Here is a 20,325-nt window from a genome sequence, read left to right as displayed (position 1 = left end):
ACGTATGGAACGTACGGAACTGGGGTGTTGCCCGGGCCAGAGCTCGGCCCTGTGGGCGGGGGGTGCGCCCAGGTGGTGCAGCAGAAATGCCCCGTGGTCGTCCCCACCATCAAGAGCCAGCAGTGCAAGCAGAGCACCCACTGGCCACCCGTCCAGAAGAAGTGAGTGGCCCAGCAGCCTCTCCCACGTGCCAAAAGTGCCCCTGGATGTGCAGCAGCAGAATTTTCCCTCTCGACATCATTGCATCACAGAGCTCTGCATTCCTCATGCGGGGCTGTGCTGACAGCAGTGCCCCAGGAGCTGCTGGAAAAAGGGGTTTGTGCTGTGGTGATGGGAAAAGGTTCTTTTCTCCATCTCCTCTGGATCATGGGTCAAAAAATAAAATTTCACAGTCTGTGGGTAATTTCAATATTGGGATGATTTCTTTCATTACCATTTCACTCCTTCACTCAAAATGCAAATAGATCCTTGAGGAATCTCCACAACACAAAGGACCTTTTCCATGTGTATTTTACACCAAATTTAAATGTAAATTTTATGCTAGTACAATTAAAATACATCACTTTCAACCGCCAGAGAAGTTCAGGTTGTGCCAGACTCTTCCCAGTGGTGCCCAATGACAGGACAAGGATAAACCAAACCCCAGTTCCACCTCAGTATGGGGGAGAATTTATTTCCACGGAGAAGGCAGAGGAAGGAGTGGGGTGTCCCCTTCCAGAGACATTCCAACCCCACCTGGAAGATCTCAGGAGAGATCTCCTGCTTCCTCAGGACAATCTCCCTCCCAACCCCAACTACTCCAGAATTTTGGTGTTCTGTTCTTAATTCTGGGATTCCGGCTCTTTCTGGAGCTGCTCTTCCCACCCCATGGAGCCCCCTGGAGCCTCATTGGGGAGATCTGCCAATCTCCAGGGGAATTTCCGACTGATTATTATTTACAGCGTGACCTGGCAGTGAAAGGTTGTTTACCCGGCTCCTGCCCCGATGGCGAAACCCTGAGCACGTAGAACCTCGTGCATGAGGCAACTCCGAGGAGCTCCTTGGCTTCCTCCCCATAACCTGCTCATGGCATTTTTTTTTTTTTTTTTGATAGGATCAGGCCCTAAATTAGGCACGGGGAGAGGACGGTTTCAGTGCTGGTTGGGACATGGGGTTTGCCCAACTTTTAATCTTCTCTTGTTTGACTCATCCAAATACTTATTAGGAAGGGGAAAAAAAAAACCACCCGTAGATTTGGGTGCATTTAAAAGTTAGACATGAAATCACATTGTTTGTTTTTTACCTTTCTGCTTTCACCAACCTGGGGGGATTTTGACTTTTTCAACTCAATAAAAATCCGGAAAACTTTGCCCTGAAACACCAAAGACCCAAATCCTCTGAGCTCTAAACCCGTGTTTGATGCCACAGGATCCTTCACGTGTAAAGTGTCATAAGATCATCATGTGGGGACATTATGCAAGATTTTGCCACCAGCCCTATTAAATTCCATTCTAAAATTAGGCAGCGTTATCATTTATTCGCTTTTATTTCTATTTCTGAAATCTACCACTTCATTATTATTTCTGTGGGTTTCCTTCTTTCATTAAGGGAAGCAAAAAAACCCTATTAAATTCCATTCTAAAATTAGGCAGCATTATCATTTATTCGCTTTTATTTCTATTTCTGAAATCTACCACTCCATTATTGATATTTCTGTGGGTTTCCTTCCTTCATTAAGGGAAGCCAAAAAACTCTGAAAGCTCAAACAAATTCCCAGAGAATTCCACAAAAGCAAGCCCAGAGCCTTCAAATATTTAAGTTAACCCAAGTGACCGAAAACCACCTCAAAATTTCAGTCCATCCCAAAAGAGAGAAAACACTTGAAAATCCCATTTTTTTTACTCCCTGGTTCTGGAGTCTCCTATCCAAGGGCACTCCCCAAGATTGGATGGTTCAATATTTAATAAACCCAGGGCAGACAGGTTTGCACCCAAGGCTGGACGTGAGGAGCCGGAGCTGATCCTCCCTCCCCAGCGCTCAGCTCCAGCCTGAGGCTGGGAGGAGTCCCAGGCTGGGTTTTATCCTCTTGCACAGTGAGGTTTCCTCCCCTCTCCTTGCACAACAGGGCAGGGACAGTCATCCTGTGAGGAACTCTGATAACACAGGAGTCATCCCAAAGCCTGATAACACCTCATCCCAAACTCTGATAAGCCAGGACTCATCCTGAGCTTGTCTGTGCTTGTCAAACCAAGGCCCCTCTCCTGCAGCTGTTGGTAAACAGGCTGAGCAGTAAACACAACTCTGGCTTCTGGATGAAAGTCTCCAACTGGCGCCTCTGGAGAGAAACTCCAGGAATTGTTTCAGTGATAGCAAACAGAGCCACCTCTCATCTTCAGGGCATCTCTGCCCAACAAAACCTGCCACCCCTCGGCCTCGGGGCCTCTCTGCCCAGCCAAACCTCGTGGCTCCATGAGGGATTTCAGGTGGGAAGTGAGTGAGAACACATCAGGAGTCCATGCTGGAATTCCATGGTCGGGAGGGGAAATGAGAATTCGGGGATGTTGCGAAGCCGTGGTTGCATCCAGGATTGCACCACCCCAGTGCTCTGTGCCCAGATGCTCCCGTCCTGCCCCAGGGAAGAGCTGGTGGAGCTCAGGATGCGTGGGGAGCTCGGATGTGTGGTCTCTGACCCAGCATTTTACTCACAGCTTACTCACGGGTGCAAGGTTTGCACAAGCGGCTTCCGTCGGCGCCGGTTTCCCATCGTTGCTCCAGAGCCCAGCAAATAAAACTGAGTAAAATATGAGAAAAAAATGGAAATTTTCAGATAAATTCTGTGTGGGGCGTCTTGGGACTGGCCAGGAAAAACGTCAGCAAAGAAAATTGGTGATGACCGTGTCAGTGATGGTGGAATGGCCGTAAAATCAGGTGGGCTAGAAACTCCAGGAGCAGATGTCCAGGCAGATGGACACAGGTGGGGAATCACAGAACCATGGAACCACGGAAGCTCAGAATCCTGACCTCACAATCACAGAACCCCAGAACAGCAGGGGAGCGGGGTCACCTGGAGAAGGTGACACAAGGACACGTCCAGGAGGGTCTGGAACGACCCCAGACACTCCAGCTGTCCCGGGGCTCCTCCACGGAGAGAAGTTCTCCCTCGTGTTGAGGAAACCTCGTTACATTTTTGGGGAGTTCACAGGTAGAAGCCAACGATTCCAATGGCCTGTGCCACCAGATGGGTTTGCCAGGTCACCTCCCAGCCAGAGCCTCCCACAGTGGCCACAGACTTCACCATCCTGGGTCTGTTCCTTTGGGAAATGACCCTGCCAGAGAGGGGACCCTCGGCTCACTTCTGGTACCTGCAGGTGCCTCACAGGGTGAAAATTACTTTAAAGATATTTTCCAAGCGCCTCCAACCAAGACTTTCTAAGAATTCACCATTTCTTGTGGGGGCAACCTGAGAATGGTGGGGTTTTCTCCACAAGAGCCCCAAGGCTTTTCTCCTGCTGAGACCAGTCCGGGAGGACGGGGCACCGGGACCTCTCCTTCCTGCCAGACTCCAGGTGAGAGGTTTTGGGAGGACAGGAACCCCAAAACTCGCCGCCTTTGCCGCCCGTTTTGCAACCTAAAATTCATCGTGCCGTGAGGGTGAGCCAGCCCGGCCGCCCACACGGTTTTCACTCCGAGCCCGCCAGGGGCAGGGCGCAATTAAAGCTGTGTAAGACGAGGAAGACAATCCAGAGCCTGACAAGTCAATCAAAGAAATCGGGTGGAAGGAGCTTTTGAAGGTGATGGGTAATTAGGGGTGGGGCTGTTTTGTAAATACCTTGGTCATTTTTCCCCTCAGGGGGTTATTGCATTTTCAGGAAGGGACTTGGGAACTGTATAAAAGTCCTTGGAGGGGAGAGCAACTCATTCACTCAGCTCCACTCCTCTTCCAGAGCCTTCACAGCCCAGGTGAGTGCCTGCTAACCTTTAATTCCAAGGAGGATTCCCTGCACTGAGCTGAGCTTGGCTCTGGGGGCATTTCCTGGGGTTACTGAGAGCCAAATCCTCGGCCCTGTGGCTGGGGCTGTTTTGTGCTCCCAAAAATTAGGACTGCCTGTGCTGAGAAGCAAAACTTATTACCTGTAGTTACGTTTGGATTACTCTGGTGCTTTCCAGCATCCAAAGGACAAACTGGAAATTAATAAAAGCAAAGAATGGGATTCGGTGATGAATGGGAGGCAGCAGGCTGATCTTTCATAAGAAAATTCGGGGTTAAGCTGGGAATTTTAATTGCTTTTATGAGCCTGACTCCTTTAATAAGCTCCTTTGGAAAACATTCAGGAGATGAAAGTATTAAAACTTCTTCCTTGAAGTACTGAAATTTCTTCCTTGAAGAAATTAAGGAAAGGACAGAGAAGGAAGATTTAAGCTGTGAGAGGAAGGAGCAGCAGGATCCTCTTCCAGCTCAGCATCCTGGATGCTTTTTGCCTCCCTGAAATCCCAGCAATCCTCAGCAGGATTTGGGATGTGCACAGAGGATTTTCCTCATGCTCAGGAAATTGGGCCTGGAGAGACCAGAGGACATGAGGAGGGGGAGGAAAGCAGAGGAAATTGTCTTTATTTTGGGCACCTGCCTTTGGAAGTGGATTTTTCCAGGGCTTTGCCACCAGTCCTGGCTGTGCCAGGGCCCCTCAAGGCTACAAAATTTTTGGGATTCTTGCCAAGATGCCTCTTGCTGGTGTGGGACATCCCAGCATCACACAGAGCAAATGCTCCTCCAGGAGCATCCCGGGATGCAGCCAAGGAAGAGCAGGGAAATGGCTCAAAAAATAGCAGGGGAATGGTTGAAAAATAGCAGGGAAATGGCTCAAGGGAGAGCAGGGAAATGGCTGAAAAAAAGCAGGGAAATGGTTTAAAAATAGCAGGGAAATGGCTCAAAGAATAACAGGGGAATGGCTCAAGGGAAAACAGGGAAATGGCCCAAAAATAGCAAGGAAATGGTTGGAAAAATAGCAGGGAAATGGCTCAAGAAGAACAGGGAAATGGCTTTAAAAATAGCATGGAAATGGCTCAAAGAATAACAGGGAAACAGCTTAAGGGAGGAAAGGGAAATGGCTCAAGGAAGAAGAGGGAAATGGCTCAAAAAATAGCAGGGAAATGGCTCAAAAATAGGAGGGAAATGGCTCAAGGAGAGCAAGGAAATGGCTCAAGGTAGAGCAGGGAAATGGCTCGAGAAAGAACAGGAAAATGGTTCAAGAAATAGCAGGGAAATGGTACAAAAATAGGAGGGAAATGGCTCAAGGAAGAAGAGTGAAATGGCTCATGAAGCCCAGCAGAGCCATGAGGGCTGCTGTGGGGTCTCGTGGGGCTGTTCAGGTGGTCCAGTCTGATCCAGCACTGTGGGAATGAACCCCCAAACCGGGGGAACTGGGTGGGCAGAAAGTCAAATCCTGCTGGGGCATCTGAGATCGATGCGAACCGTGCCCTCCCTGCCCCTAACACCAACCTCCTCTCCTTCCCAGCTCCCAGACCTCCTCTCCGCCACCCCAAAGATGTGCTCCCGTGAGAACAGAGGCTGCCACAGCTCCGAGAGCTCCTCCTGCCACGGCGGCAGCTCCTCCTGCCACGACAGCGACCGCTCCTGCCACGGCTCCGAGGGGCTGGTGTGCCACGAGGTGACCCCGGTGCCCGACGTCACCCCCGTGGTGGTGCTGACCCCGCAGTGCCCGGCGGGCACCGGGCAGGTGCCCCTGGCCCAGGTCCCGTGCCAGCAGCAGCAGCAGCAGATCAAGCAGCCGGTGCAGTGGCCGCCGCAGCAGCAGCAGAAGTGAAAAAGCTCAGAGCTGCTCCCTGCCCCTGAGCTTGGGCAGGCCCTGCCTCATCCCTGCAGCCCTTTCCCCTCCTCCTGAGAACCCCCGAGTGGCATTAGCGCGGTGGAATTGGGATTTGTTCTTCGTTCCCTGCTCCTGTCTCCAGTAGCAAAGGTGTGATGTTGAATTAAAGCCTAAAAGCTCATCCAACCTGCTGGCGTCCTGGTGTTTTTCCACTGCTTTTCCTTTATCTTTGGCATCGTTGCCCAGCCTGTCTGGGCTGAGGGGAGCTGCTTTCCACAGCTCCCTCCCTTTTCCCGTGGCGTTACAGAGGCTCAGCCCTGCAGTCCCCACACTTTGGGCGCCTGCCAGGCTGATTTCAAAAGCTGTCTGGGGCTGAAGGTGCAGATCAGCGTCTCTGCAACCCCGGCCCTTGGCTCGGAGCCTCAGACCCTCACGGGCACGTTGTGAAGGGTTTGCAGTTTGTTCATGGCTGGTGAGCACAGAGCTCTGTCCAGGAAATCTGGAAATCCCTGATCTCCCTAAAGAGGAGGACACGAGCAGAGGAAGGACCATGTCATGCTCAGTGTCCCTTCTGACCCCTATAAAACGGAGAATTTCGGGTTAGATTGGTCATTTCTGCGAGGGAACTCTCCCTGCTTTGAAAATCTGTGTTGCCTGGAGGAAATCCCAGAATCCCAGAGGAACTGAGGGTGGAAAAGCTCTCCGAGACCTTTGAGTCCAACCTCTGCCTGATGCCCACCTTCTCACCCAGCCCAGGGCACTGAGTGCCACCTCCAGGCTTTCCCTGGACACCTCCAGGGATGGTGGCTCCAAACCTCCCTGGGCAGCCCTTTCCAAGGCCTGACCGCCCTTTCCATGGGGAAATTCCTCCTGATGTCCCCCCTGAGCCTCCTTTTCTCCCAGCTGAGCCCCCCTGGGAGTTCTCCAGCCCCTTCTCCTGCTGCCCCAGCCTCTTCCCCAGTTCTGTTCCCTTCTCTGCCACACTCCAACCCGTCAATGCCCCTCATGAGTGAGAAGAAAAACATTCCCATTTCCTCCAGAGGCTTAAACTGACTTAAACCATGAAAGATCTGAGCCCCCCTTGTAGGTGTGAAAGGGGAAAAGAGGAATTTTAGATCTGCAGTTGGATTTCTCACTGCATCAGGCTGATTTCTGTGGGGTTTGGGGCTCTGTGGGATGAGAGCAGCACTGTGTGTAATGCACAAGACATTTAATTAGCCAAGGGTTCATGATGAACCTTTGAAAGGAACTAGAAAGGTGCTATTAGCGCTTGTTTTATTACTGCTCTTAATTAAAATAACAAGGAGCCTCAATGCCAGGTGTGAGGTCGGTGATTGCAGGGGCAGGGAATGAACGTCAGGGTCGGGAACAGGCTCCAGCCTGGCTTGGGGACATCCAGGGGTGCCAATCCCTGTCCCCCCTCACCCAGACTGTGCCAACCCAGCCAGACCAGCGGCTCCAGGCTGGGTTTGGGTTTGCCTTTGTGGGAAGGGGAGATAAAAATCTCCTGCGTGAATCCTTTCCAAGCAATCCAAGGTTTCACCTACGCTCCCGGCTGAGCCGGAGCCATCCAGGCTGTGCCACTCCATGGAAGGAAAGATTTGGGAAGGGCTGAGGAGCAGAGACAGGGAATCTCTCCCTGGAGAGCTGGAGTGGTGTTATCTCCACACACATCTGTGGAGGGAAGCAGGAAAAGCTGCAGGAATCCAGCAGGAAATTGTCCCCACCTTCTCCTCCTGCAGCAGCGAAGGTGCTGAACCAACCCCTGTGGAGAAATTCCCCAGGGATAAAAAAAAGGCCTCTCCACCTTGCAGTGTTTGCAGCAAGCACAGGTGGGTGCAGGCAGAGCCAAGTCAGGTGCGCAAACACGGAAAATTCCCTGTAAATGGTCCAGGCCGTTGGTGAAACCTCCTCAGTCAACCACAGGGAGTGGCAGTGCTCATCCCACACCTCATGGAGCTCATCCCAAACCTCATGGAGCTCATCCCAGAGCTCATGGAGTTCATCCCAGACCTCATGGAGCTCATCCCACACCTCTTGGAGCTCATCCCACACCTCTTGGAGCTCATCCTGCACCTCTTGGAGCTCATCCCACACCTCATGGAGCTCATCCCAGAGCTCATGGAGTTCATCCCACACCTCCTGGAGCTCATCCCACACCTCATGGAGCTCATCCCATACCTCATAGAGCTCATCCCACGCTTCCTGGAGCTCCAGCTGCTCATCCCACACCTCATGGAGCTCATCCCACACCTCATAGACCTGGAAGCTTCCACAGTGAGACACCCCTGGAGAATGGGGCCTTTGCCATCTCATGACCTCAGTCATTTCTGTTTCCTGCCCCACTTCCTGATACTTACATCTGTCACCCTTTTTTTTCCCCGTTTTTCCCTCCTCACCTCTCCCAGGTGACAGCAAATCTCCTCCCACACGTGCCCAAATATCCCAGAAGTTCTTCCTGACCACAGCCTGACCCAAACCTCTCAGGGAGGAGTCCTGGGTCGGTTCCGTGCACCAGGGAAACACAGCTCAGCCGTGAGCGCTCCAGTCTGAGGGATCCCGGTGAGTCAGCACAGCATCACCCCAAATCCCTCGTGCCTCGCTCCTAATCCCCAGTGCCATCCCAGTGTTGACACATTCCTGCCTTTTATGGGACAAGAAGACGTAATTGATGGGTCGGATGGGCATGACTTGTACCCAGGCATGGGAGACCAAAGTTCACCCGTGATTCACGGGAAAATCCAGGTTCTGAAGTGTCTCCTGCATCACATTGTTGTGTTCGTGTCTCCATCCCTGTCTCATCATCCCTGAGATCATTCCAGAAGTGTTGGAAGCAGGGCAGCAACAGCAGCACTCTGTCCTGGATAAAACAAAAAAATTCTGGGTAAAAATCAGAAGAGAAAATAACCATATATAAAATAATATAAAATAAAATAACCACATATAAAATAAAATAACCAAAATAACCAAAAGTAACCAAAACCACTCTGGGAGGGTTTGGGCCATCCTGGAGGTGCCCAAGGAACTCCTGGACATGGCACTGAGTGCTCTCAGTGCTTGACCAGGTGGGGGTTGGTCAAATGTTGGGCTCAGTGGTCTTGGAGATCTTTTCCAACATCAGTGATTCCGGAAAACCGGGATTCTGTTCACCCCAAACCATCCTGTCCTGGCATTTGATACCACTGCCCCCAACACCACGTTGGGGTGCAAAACCAGACTGAAACAGCACCTGAAGCCTCAGGCTGGGTTTGCTCGGCCAGGTTTTGGTGGATGGGGATCCACAGAGGTGGCAGAACCTGTGGACCATGGGCAGGAACCCACCCTGGGGTAGGTTTGGTGGCAGAACCTGTGGGGCCATGGACAGGAACCCACTCTGGGGCAGAACCTGTGGGGCCATGGACAGGAACCCACTCTGGGGCAGGTTTGGTGGCAGAACCCGTGGGCCCCATGGACAGGAACCCACCCTGGTGGACACCTGGAGGAGAAATCCTTGCTGGGCCACAGGCAGGTTGGAATGATCACTGAAGGACAGATTTGGGCTAACACAAACCTCTCATCGAGATATCCGGCCCCATTGTGCAACTCCCCTGCAGAATTCCTGCCCTAAACCTAATCCCCAGGGATTAACATCAATAATTATTTTTTCACATGGAGGTCGAGCACGTGGAGAGCTCCTGGTCCAGGTGACCCTGAGGAATTTGGGATTACAAACACCTCTTCTGCCTGATCCACGTTGTCCATGAGCAGATCCATTGGTCACTTCCCGTGAAAATTCCTTCCAATCTCGTTCATAGGGAGGTGAAGGAATTAATGAGCTATTAATAATTACAGTACTAAAAGCACAGAGCATCAAAGGGAAAATACGGGAAGCTGAACACAGCGGATAGAAATGGGATCTGTAATTAGGGATGCCTCATGTCCCAGATAAACCCGTAGAAAAGTATAAAAGGTTTCCCATCCCAGTTTCCTTCACTCACTGCTCCGCTCCAAAACAGCTCCATCCCCACTACTGGAAGGGTGAGTCCAATTTTTTCTCTTCCCCCGGAGTTTCTTTAAGGAAACTGGAAGTTTTTCCATGAGTTTGGGTAGAATTGGAGAGTGGGACACTCCCTCCTCACCTCTGGATCTGGATCATGCTGGAGACCAAGTTCTTGTTACCCACAAGAGCAAACAATTAAAACAAATTAAAATAAAGGCTTTGAGCAGAGGCTCAAGGCAAACCAAAATAACAGAAAGGGCAGAAAATAAAGACAGAGGGGTTTGTGGAAAAGGGGCTTGGAGGTTTCCAAGCAGGAGGAACCAGAATGTCTGGAGCTTCTCTTGGGAAATTGATGTTTGGACCAATTTTGCTCATGGGAAATTGATGTTTGGACCAATTTCTCTCTGGAAATCAAGTCCCACCCATAAAAGTTTCCGAGGGTTTAGCGAGGCATTAAAGCATCTCCCAACAACACTGACCCCCCGCTTTCTCACCCCCGAAGAACTGGAAATTAGGAAGAAAAATGGGGAATCCCAGAACAAATATCTATAAGCTCCTGCTGCCTGTGACCGTTCCTCTCTCCCCTCCAGCTCCGCCACCTCTCCGGCGCGATGTGCTCCCGCGGCTCCTGCCACAGCCACGAGACCTCCTGCCATGAGTCCCGCTCCTCGTCCTGCCACGACTCGGGGGCCTCGTGCCACTACACCATCCAGAGGCAGCCCGTGCAGAAGTTCAGCTACGTGATGCCCTGCTGCCCCCCGGTGCAGCCCTGCTGCCCCCCAATGCAGCGTTACTGCCCCCCCGTGCAGCGTTACTGCCCCCCGGTGCAGCCCTGCTGCCCCCCAGTGCAGCGTTACTGCCCCCCAGTCTGCCCCCAGGTCACCAAGAACATCTGCAAGCTGCCCCCGTCCTACCCCAAGTACTGAGGGCACCCTGGATGGCTCCTGCTTTGGGGGCTCTCCATGCCTGAAGCTTCAATCAATGGTCCCTTATTCCCATTTTTAATTTGATCCTTGAATTCCTCGTCTGTGATTAGAATTGGGTTCCTGGTTTTGCTCTAATTTGGTTTAAGTACTGAGGGCACCCTGGATGGCTCCTGCTTTGGGTGCTCTCCATGCCTGAAGCTTCAATCAATGGTCCCTTATTCCCATTTTTAATTAGATCCTTGAATTCCTCGTCTGTGATTAGAATTGGGTTCCTGGTTTTGCTCTAATTTGGTTTAATTTGCTCAGCACGCAAGACCCAGCTCAGGTTGCTTCCCATGAAGCTGGGAATGATTCCTGCTGCTTTCCACCCATCTGACAGCCTCCAAAACAATAAAATTTGATTTCCAAAAGTAAGAGAAGTTCATGGTCTGTTTATTCTTTGACCTTTTTTATTCCAAATGATTGTTACCTTTGACTTCTTAGTCACCACTTTTCTCCTCAAGCTGATCACAAAATGCCCCTGAAATTTCAAAATAATAAAAGCCGGCGATTCCAGAGGCATTCCTGGAGCAGCTGAAGGCTCAGGGAGCTCACCTGCACCCTTTTTTATTCACATATTGATACACAGAATAGGTATTTATACATTTATATGCAGAAGGAATTGCTCACAGGAGGGTGGCACAGGTGATTCCATGGATACCTGGAAGTTTCCAAGGCCAGGCTGGATGGATTTTGGAGCACCCTGGGACAGTGGGAGGGGTCCCTGCCCATGGCAGGGGTGGCACTGGAGATCTTTACGGTCCCTCCCCATCCAGACCATGGGAACTGAGTCCCCTCCTCAGCAGCTCCTCACACCTCGTTCGTCCCTTTGACTCAGAGTCACAAACATTTTGAGGTGTCTGATAAACGCAAATAAGCACCTGGTGGCTTTTCCTAGCCCTCCTTCTTTCACTGAACTCCAAACTACTGTTTTCAGCGACCATTGCAGGCACTTAAAATACGTGTGAAATCTCTCTGGGCTTTTGACAACCTCAGACTTTCCTTATCTCCCAGTCCAGCTGAGCCACCAGTTCCAGAACAGGCTCTGTGGCTGCATCAGCTTCCCCAAGATCTCAGCAGCCAGACTCAGCTGGAGTTAATAACCCTGGGAGTTGGGTGAGACGATCTTTAATGTCCCTTCCAACCCAAGTCACTCCACGATTCCCTGATTCCGTGGATTCCTCCCGCCTGACGGAGGATTGACTCAAGGGCCTACCCCAAAAATGAGTTTTATCCACCCACATGAAGCGTTTCTACGTCACAGCAGCTTCCAGAAGGCTTCAGATTTTCCTAAACTCTAAAAGATTTTCCTAAAAGCTGTTTGATTTCTGAACCACGGCCTGACAAATGAATAAAAAGATTCATAGAATCGTAAAATAGTTTGGGTGGGGAGTGACCCTGAAGATCACCTCATTCCCTGACACCTGAGATGTTCCTGTGGCTCTCACCTATATAAAAGTCACAGGAAAGGGACAATTGCCCAATTTATTCTCCTGAAACCTTGGGCTGCTCTGAGAGAAACTTGGGACCAAAGAGCGAAACGTGGGAAAGAATAAAAAATTTAAAAACTGCTTAAATTAAATGAGACCCCGCAGAAACAAGGGGTTGGCAAGAGGCAAAACCCTCACACAAACCCTTCCTGCTGAGGATTTGAAGCTCCCTCCATCCAGGAGGAAAATACCGTGGCACAAAACAAAAAAACAGCTGATGGTTGGCAAACGGAACGGAAAAAATTGGGATTGGGGACGTCGTTCTGGCGTCACCTCCGGAGTCGAGGCGTCGGGTCCCAAGTAGTCACCAGGACCTCCCTCTAATGAAGTCCCTGGGAGCTGTGGCTCCTCTTAATTACAGCCCCTTGTGTCAGGGGAAAAAAACCTATCAATCAAAAAAGTGACTCTGCCACGGAGAACCAGGGGCAGCACGCGGGGAAGGAGTCAACCCTCCGGAGTTGATGCAATCCCGGTTGCCCAACGACAAATCACTTAATAACTCCGGGGATAGGTTCATTTTTGCCACGGGAATATGCAACTGCCTCCAAAATTCCCTTCTAAGCAGATTGGGAAATTCCTTACTTATTAAAGTGCTGAGGAAAAAGCCATCGTTGGGTTTTTTTCCCTGACTGCGTCAAGTCGGAAATGCTAAAAACGAGACACAGGAGATAAATATGAATATGAGGGTTTGTGTCAGCATTGCCAAGAGGTGTCTAATTCCCACAACAACCATTTGGGAGATATAAAAGTCCGGCATCCCCTGTCCATCCTTCACTCAGCACCAGCTCCACGAGCTCTTCCTCTTGCTCCAGCCAAGGGTGAGTTGGATTATGTTGATTTATCTACTCTTGAGCAGCAGTTGTTCGCAGAGTTCTGTGTTTGGACTTTGCCTTTGTCTTAGAAATTCCTTATTTTTGATGGCTGGGTGTTTGAACAGGCACAAGGTTTGCTTGCAGGTGGGATGGCAGAAAAGCAGGAGCAATTGAAGGAGCAGATGTGGGAGCCTTTGGGGGCCAGCAAGGAATTCACTCCCAGGTGATGGAGGCAGAGAGAGCTTGGACAATTCAGAGCAGTTTTAGAGGGAAATTCTACCCTGAAAAGCCAACAGGAGCATCTTGGGAGGGAAATTCCCATCAGAGCCGCACCATCATGGAGCGTCATCCAAAAGGCAGGGCCACCATGTCCTGTACATCCCAAAACAGAGGGAAACAACATTTCCCATCCCAGTCCTGAAGAAGAGCCAAGGAGGGGGCAGCTGTCCCAGCCTGACCATCTCTCTCTTCCCTCCAGCTCTGCCACAACTCCAGCACGATGTGCTCCCGCAGCTCCTGCCACGACTACGAGTCCTCCTGCCACGGGTCCCGCTCCTCCTGCCTCAGGTCCTGGTTCTCCTGCCACAGATCCCGCTCCTCCTGCCACGAGCCCGAGCCCTCCTGCCGCTACGTCCAGAGGCAGCCGGTGCAGAAATGCACCTACGTGACGCCCTGCTGTCCCCCCGTGCAGCGCTACTGTCCCCCTGCTGTCCCCTGCTGTCCCCCCGTGCAGCGCTACTGTCCCCCCGCTGTCCCCTGCTGTCCCCCGGTGCCCTACTGCCACCAGTACACCAAGAACATCTGGAGCCTTCCACCGGCGTGCCCCAAGTACTGAACAGGATCCAGCCCCGGCAGCCGGACCCACCGGCTCCTCCCTTGGGCACCCCGACCTCGGCTCGGCTCGTCCACGCTGAAACCCCCGGATCTCCACGGTGTGGGGGGGAAATGCTCCCCCCTAATTAACATAGATGGTGTCATTCTTGCTAATTATTCTGGAAATGTCCTTTTCTAATTCTTCAGGGTGTAATTATTTGTTGGGAATCTTTCTCTGTCTTGCGCTTCTGGTTCAGACTCATCTGGGTGTGGGAAATAATAAATCTGATTCATGAGACCCTCGTTGCCTTTGAATTCTTTTATTCTTGTTTTCCTTGATAATTTTGGTAATTTTTTCAGAGGTTTCCAATTCAAATTTCTTTGTATTTCCAAAGTATCCCAAAATTTGGTGGCAAATAATTCCCACGTTCATTTGGGAATGGATGGAAGTCAGTGAAGGAAAGGGGGAGATGGTAAAAGATTGGGCTCGATGATCTCAGAGGGGTTTTCCCACCTCAGTGATTCCAGGAAATTAAATGGAAGGGGAATAAGAAGGTCACATTGCAACTTCTCAATATGTAATAACTTACTCCGAGCTCTATTTCAGACCTTGGATATAAATTTTCAAATATTTGAAAGCCTTTGAGCCTCTGAAAACAGAAGGCCCAAATTCCTGCGAAAGAACTGTGAGCAAAGGAGGATGGGAACTCTTCTGAGATCCCGTTTTCTTGAGCAGGCCCTGAATTTGAAAGGTTCGGAGATGTTTTTTTGGGTGTTTTTGGAAGGCTCTTGAGGAGGTGGAAAGATGTTGGGGAGCACGAATGTGGACAAAAGGAGAACAAAGCTCCCATTTTGTCACCTGGGTGGCTGCTGAGGGACCCACAAAACTCCCCACGAGGAACCGGCTGCCTTTGCCCTGGGGAACAGCTGCGGGACACCCCTAGTTTGGGAGATCTTCCCTTCCCAGTCAGTGAATTGTTCTAATGGGCAGCATTTTCCCGGGTTGAGGAGTTTCATTTTCTTACGCTTCAAACTCTGAGTCAAACAGGTCCATAAATCCAGCTTTAGTGCCCAAACCAGGAGTGACAAAACCCAACACTTGCCCAAAACTTCAGCTCCTCTTCTCTGAATCTTTAGGTGAGGTCAGGTGAAAAAAATGTGAGGGATCACGGAAGGAGACAGAAACCAAGGAACGGGAAAATGTAATATCCTCAAACCTCATACAGAGCTCAGGGTCAGGTGTTTTTAATAACCTGTGATTCACGTGGAACAACCTGATGGGATCATCCCAGTCATCTGCCAAGTTGAGGGACACGTGAAGAACCAGGAACATTTCATTTCTTGCCATCCCAGGGAGCCGAGGAGATCCCGCCGGATTTTCCGGCGTTGTGCCATCCCCGGGAATTGCAGGCGCTAATCCCATTTCCTCTTGGCACTCAACAACAGGGGAATTAAAACCCTGAGCTGTCACCTGCACCCAACGAGGCATCAACCCCAGGAGTCAGCGTTTCTGAGGCCTTTCTGTGCCTGATGCAATCCCGGGTGTCCCTCATCCCTAATTAACACCCGTCAGCCTCCAGGAAATGGGAGAGGGCTGCCCTTCCAAAATCCCTGCTGTAGGAATCACTGGCGGGACGGGGCGTCAAGGAGGGAACACCTAAAATCAGGGGATGTGCAAACATCTGCGGGATTGAGCACGGAATTAATTAAGGTGTCATCGTGACGAGGTGCCTCACACCCCAAATAACCTCAGGAGAGGATAAAAGGTCCCTCAGCCCCGTCCTCCACAGTCGCTCGCCTTCGCTTCCAGAATCTTCTCGCTACAGCTGAACAGGGTAAGACCAACTTGGCCATTTCTGTTCTTAAAACCTCCACGAGGGGTTTTTACGGGTTTTGTGGGAGTTGGGATTTAGGGAAGTGCCTCCTGTTTGTGCTGAGGGAGGGAAGGGTGGGGAATGGCGGATGGAGGACAAGGATTCACGGGAATCGTGGAAAAGGTGCAGCCCCCAGAGGGATCCTCGGGTGGCACAAACTCTGCTGGAGCTGGGGCTTGGCAGGTGGGCTCCTGGGGCTCCAATTGACTCACAGGGACCTCATTTCACACCCCAATTCCCAGAGCATATCCAGCAGACCCGGCAGGATCGAGGGGGTTTTGGGTCCGGATTTGGCAGGTGAAAAAAGGAGAGAAACAGTTCAGAGGAGACATAAGAAAAAACATTATTAAAAAGAAAAGGGGGGGGGGGGAATATAAGAAAATAATCAGAGCCTCCTCTCACCACATTGATCCCTTGCTCCAAACAGCTCTGCCACAACTCCAGCACGATGTGCTCCCGCGGCTCCTGCCACGACTATGAGTCCTCCTGCCACGGATCCCGCTCCTCCTGCCACGGATCCCGCTCCTCCTGCCACGACTCGAGGCCCTCGTGCCACTACACCATCCAGAGGCAGCCCGTGCAGAAGTTCAGCTACGTGACGCCCTGCTGCCCCCCGGTGCAGCCCTGCTACCCCCCTGTGCAGCGTTACTGCCCCCCTGTGCAACGTTACTGCCCCCCGGTGCAGCGTTACTGCCCCCCAGTCTGCCCCCAGGTCACCAAGAACATCTGCAAGCTGCCACCCTCCTACCCCAAGTACTGAGGGCAGGATCCAGCCCCTGGATGCATCGGTTTGCCCCTCGTCCACAGCTTCCGGCTCATCCCAGTGCTCGTGGCTCCGCAGCTTTGCCACTTCTCTCCAAGAAAAAGCTTCTAAAACTGCCGGAGGTGATGCAGTTTTAGGATGAAACCTCTCGGTTTGAGGAGCTCTGAGATGTTTATCTTTCCTGTGCCAACGCTGGGAATGGTTCCCTTCTTGCTTTGCTGCTTCGTCCTCCAGCAAGACAATAAAAGTGGTGTTTCAAGCCAAATGAGCAGTCCTGGATGTTTTCAGTCACTGCTGCATTAAATGGGCTGGGTCGGTGGGCAAGAGGGGCATTGAGGGGCTGGAGTGTGGCAGAGAAAGGAACAGAGCTGGGGAAGGGGCTGGGGCAGCAGGAAAATGGTCTGGGGGAGCTGGGGGGGCTCAGCTGGGAGAAAAGGAAGCTCAGGAGGGACATCAGGGGGAATTTCCCCATGGAAAGGGCGGTCAGGCCTTGGAAAGGGCTGCCCAGGGCGGTTTGGAGCCACCATCCCTGGAGGTGTCCGAGGAAGGCCTGGAGGTGGCACTCAGTGCCCTGGGCTGGGTGAGAAGCTGGGCATCGGGCATAGGTTGGATTTGGTGGTCTTGGGACCTCTTTTCTCTGGGATTCCACGCTGGTCTGGGTGGCATCTCTGTTTTCCTGTGGGTTTGGAATCACGATTTAATCCCTGGAGCCGGAGGAATGCCAAGGAAATGTGAAATCCATGGAAAACGCCTGCAAGAGGTGGGAGGAGCACGTGGGGTGAAACAAATCCTTGCCCTGGGCTCAGCAGATGTTGGGGGTTCAGGTTTCCGCCTGACCTGCGTGTTCATGCTTCTGCTTTCAGTTCTGCTATTTTTGGAACTGAAATAAAATCAAACCCTGCAGGGTTTTGAGCATGGAACAGCCTCAATTAACCAGTTTCTGCAGTGTAAAATGAGTGAAGGTTTCCCCAGCGTGACTCATCCCTCATCACCCATCCCTGGCCGTGGGAAACAGCCTGGAATGAGCTGGGTGCTGCAATAGCCACCAAATGACCACTTGGTCAATAAGCAATTGGAATTAGTTATTTATAGGTTCTGGAGAAAATGCTCATTAGAGAGGAATGGGTTAAAAAGGAAAAGTTGAGGTCGGGGCAGAGAGCAAAAAATGATTCACCTGCCTGGGGGTTCCTGCCCTTGCCAAGAGGTGGCTCAGCCTCATAGGAGCCTGAAAAAAACCAATTTTCTTACTCATTCCTGCCCTCCCTGCAGGTGGGAATTGAGTTTGTGAGGTTTCACCACAGCGGTGGTTTGGTCTTCAAGCAGAGACTTTCACTTCCCTGTGCTGCCCCAGCTTCCAATTCCCTCCTCCCTCACTGACCACGGCACGTTTTATTTCATTTTCCAAATCCAGAGAAAGCCATAAAGTTGATAAGGAGCCTTTTCCCCATGGATCCAGGCTGGGAATGTTGGGAATGTTGAGCCTGTGGAGACCTCAGAGCCTCTCCCAGGATCTGCAGGGGCTCCAGGGAAGCTGGAGAGGGACTTTTCCTCAGGAACTGCAGGAACAGGACACGGGGAATTATTTCAGAGTGATGGAGAGGAGTTTTAGGTGGGATAAAATGAAGGAATTGTTCCCTGTGAGGGTGGGAAGGCCTCGAAGAACCACAAACGTTTGGCAAGAGAAATCCTCTTTTCCAGGTGGCCTGAAGGGACATTTCTGCTCTGCTAAGGACACATCAAATAACTTCAGGCTTATTAATTTCTGTTGTTTACACTTCAGTATAAACAAATTTAAAAAGTAAAACAAATTAAAAATTAAATTCAAATGACGACACCGTGGATTCCACAACCCGGACAAACTGTGAGGAAACCCCCAGGAATTAATGGGGAGGAATTTGCCTCAGGATTGCTTTCCTGTATCTTCAATCCAAACAAATGGAGCTCTGCTCCTCTGGGCACCTTTCAGAGCCTGCACAGTGCTTTCACTCAAAGCAAAAGATGATTGAGACATTTTTATGGCCCTAATTTGAATATTTTCCTCTGCAAAATCGCTGTTGGGATCTACGAATCCACCTTGCAGAGCTCTAAACTCCTCTGGTGTTCACATCCAACTGGGACAATGGGAATTTTTTGGCTCACTGGATGAAACCATGCACCAAACTTATACAAAGTCAACATAAAACGGCCTAATTTTGGCCAAACCCTCTTCCATCACCTCCCTGCTCAGGATATCCCACATTTCTGATGCTGGAATTTCTCTGAAGTCTCCGGAATCACCTGGAGCCGCGGGGGCTCCGCCGCTGCAAATGTCAATCACTAATTAGGAGATAATGGGCGGCACCCGGCTCAAGGTCATTAACGCAGCTGAAGCCAATAGGAAATTAAGCTCCGAGGGAACTGGAACGTTGACCTTGGGATGGCCTTGCCCGGAGAAGTGGTGACTTCACGGTCCTGTGAATTCCTAGAAGGAGGAGCAGCTCCTCCAATTGTGACGTGGCCCAACATCAAGAGCGGAACTGAGGGGAAACAGAGGATTTGTGTCACCAGGAGCCAGACTGAAGGTTCTGGTGGCCCAAAGTGTCCTCAACATCCAGAACTGGATGAGAAAACACAGCCTAAATCTCCCCTCCCTCACCCCAGGAGAAGTGAGGGGTCTCCAGGGATGCAGGGGGTCCTTCGGTGCTCAGCGCCCATTTCCACCCCAGGGGTGACCTCAGACACCAAACATTTCCCGTGACGGGAGAGAGATCATTTTTCAATAAAGTCGTGGTTTAATTTGAGATCCTCGAGATGCTCAGGACACATCACACGGAGGCTTTTATGCAAAACAGATATTAACATCCATCATTAATGGCTGATCACAACGTGATCATTAGCATCGGCGCTAATCGCTGCCAGCGGGTGACTGGGAGCTGAGCACGGAGTTTTTCCAGAATTAGCATCCGTGGGTGGCTCTTCCATTACTCCAGGGCATCTTGGAATCTGAAAAGAATTGAATAGGAATTTCGCAGATCAAGTCATGCCAAGCACAAACAAGATGCAAAACTTCCAGAGCCATTTTGCATTTTGTTTTTATTTAAATGCGCCAAAGAGGAATTGGAAAAACGCAATCTCCGATTTGACCCAAAACCAATCCCAAATTTCCATGACGAATTTGCAAGTGAAAATGTTTGATATTGGCAAGGCCTTGAGCCTGAGAGAGCTCAAGGAGAGTTTGGACAACGACCTCAGGCACAGGGTGGGTCTTTGGGTCTGTGCAGGGCCAGGGGTTGGTCTGGATGGTCCCTGTGAGTCCCTTCCAGCCTGGGGTATTCCATGATTCTATTCCCAGGTGTTTTCCCATGCACGGATGGGATGCAAGGGAAGGGACATCAAGAACTTTCTGGGTTTGCCCTTCTGGTGACCCCAGAGAAGGACTTGGGGCTCCACCATTTCTGCATTCAGACGCAAAGCACGGGACCATGGAACTGCACTTCCTGGAATTCAATTTTAAAAATCATATCAAGGAGCAACTGACGTCCAGAAGCTTCTGCACGCCTCTGGAATCCACTGCACCTCGATCTTAATTAGGATTTTTATGTCAATTAATCATCTCCACGCAGCAGCCTTACCATATGCAAAGCGGGCAGAAACAACGCCTCCGAGCGTCCCACAAGAATTAACTCGACATTAAAAAATTGTAAAAAATTCACACAACAAATTGATAATAACCCAAAATTGAGGGGTTGGTCAAAAGCCACGAGGCAAAGACTAAACACATGAAGGCCCATTGGGTGAATAAGTACAGGCTTAGTGCGTAAATCACGGATTGCTGGGGGGTACCTC

The 20,325-nt window shown here is 50.9% G+C and overlaps 2 protein-coding genes across 2 annotated transcripts; both read left to right on the top strand.

Annotated features, from left to right (window-relative positions):
• The first annotated feature begins 10,394 nt into the window (after window positions 1-10,394).
• On the top strand, window positions 10,395-10,709 carry LOC139585102 (putative small proline-rich protein 5). The gene has a single exon (XM_071417554.1). The coding sequence runs from the start codon at window positions 10,395-10,397 to the stop codon at window positions 10,707-10,709; it is 315 nt and encodes a 104-aa protein (XP_071273655.1).
• Window positions 10,710-15,934: 5,225 nt separating this feature from the next.
• Window positions 15,935-16,660, top strand: LOC139585103 (putative small proline-rich protein 5). The gene has a single exon (XM_071417555.1). The coding sequence runs from the start codon at window positions 16,186-16,188 to the stop codon at window positions 16,495-16,497; it is 312 nt and encodes a 103-aa protein (XP_071273656.1). The 5' UTR covers window positions 15,935-16,185; the 3' UTR covers window positions 16,498-16,660.
• The last annotated feature ends 3,665 nt before the right edge of the window (window positions 16,661-20,325 follow it).

This window comes from Agelaius tricolor, unplaced genomic scaffold, assembly GCF_023055355.1.
Source record: "Agelaius tricolor isolate 1412-34295 unplaced genomic scaffold, bAgeTri1.0.p SCAF_69, whole genome shotgun sequence".
Lineage (NCBI taxonomy): Eukaryota > Metazoa > Chordata > Aves > Passeriformes > Icteridae > Agelaius > Agelaius tricolor.
This window is presented reverse-complemented; position numbering and strand designations above follow the sequence as displayed.

What these genes read in the sequence shown, in the direction of transcription:
- LOC139585102 (XM_071417554.1), top strand. Translation starts at nt 10,395, where the DNA reads ATGTGCTCCCGCGGCTCCTGCCACAGCCACGAGACCTCCTGCCATGAG.
- LOC139585103 (XM_071417555.1), top strand. Translation starts at nt 16,186, where the DNA reads ATGTGCTCCCGCGGCTCCTGCCACGACTATGAGTCCTCCTGCCACGGA.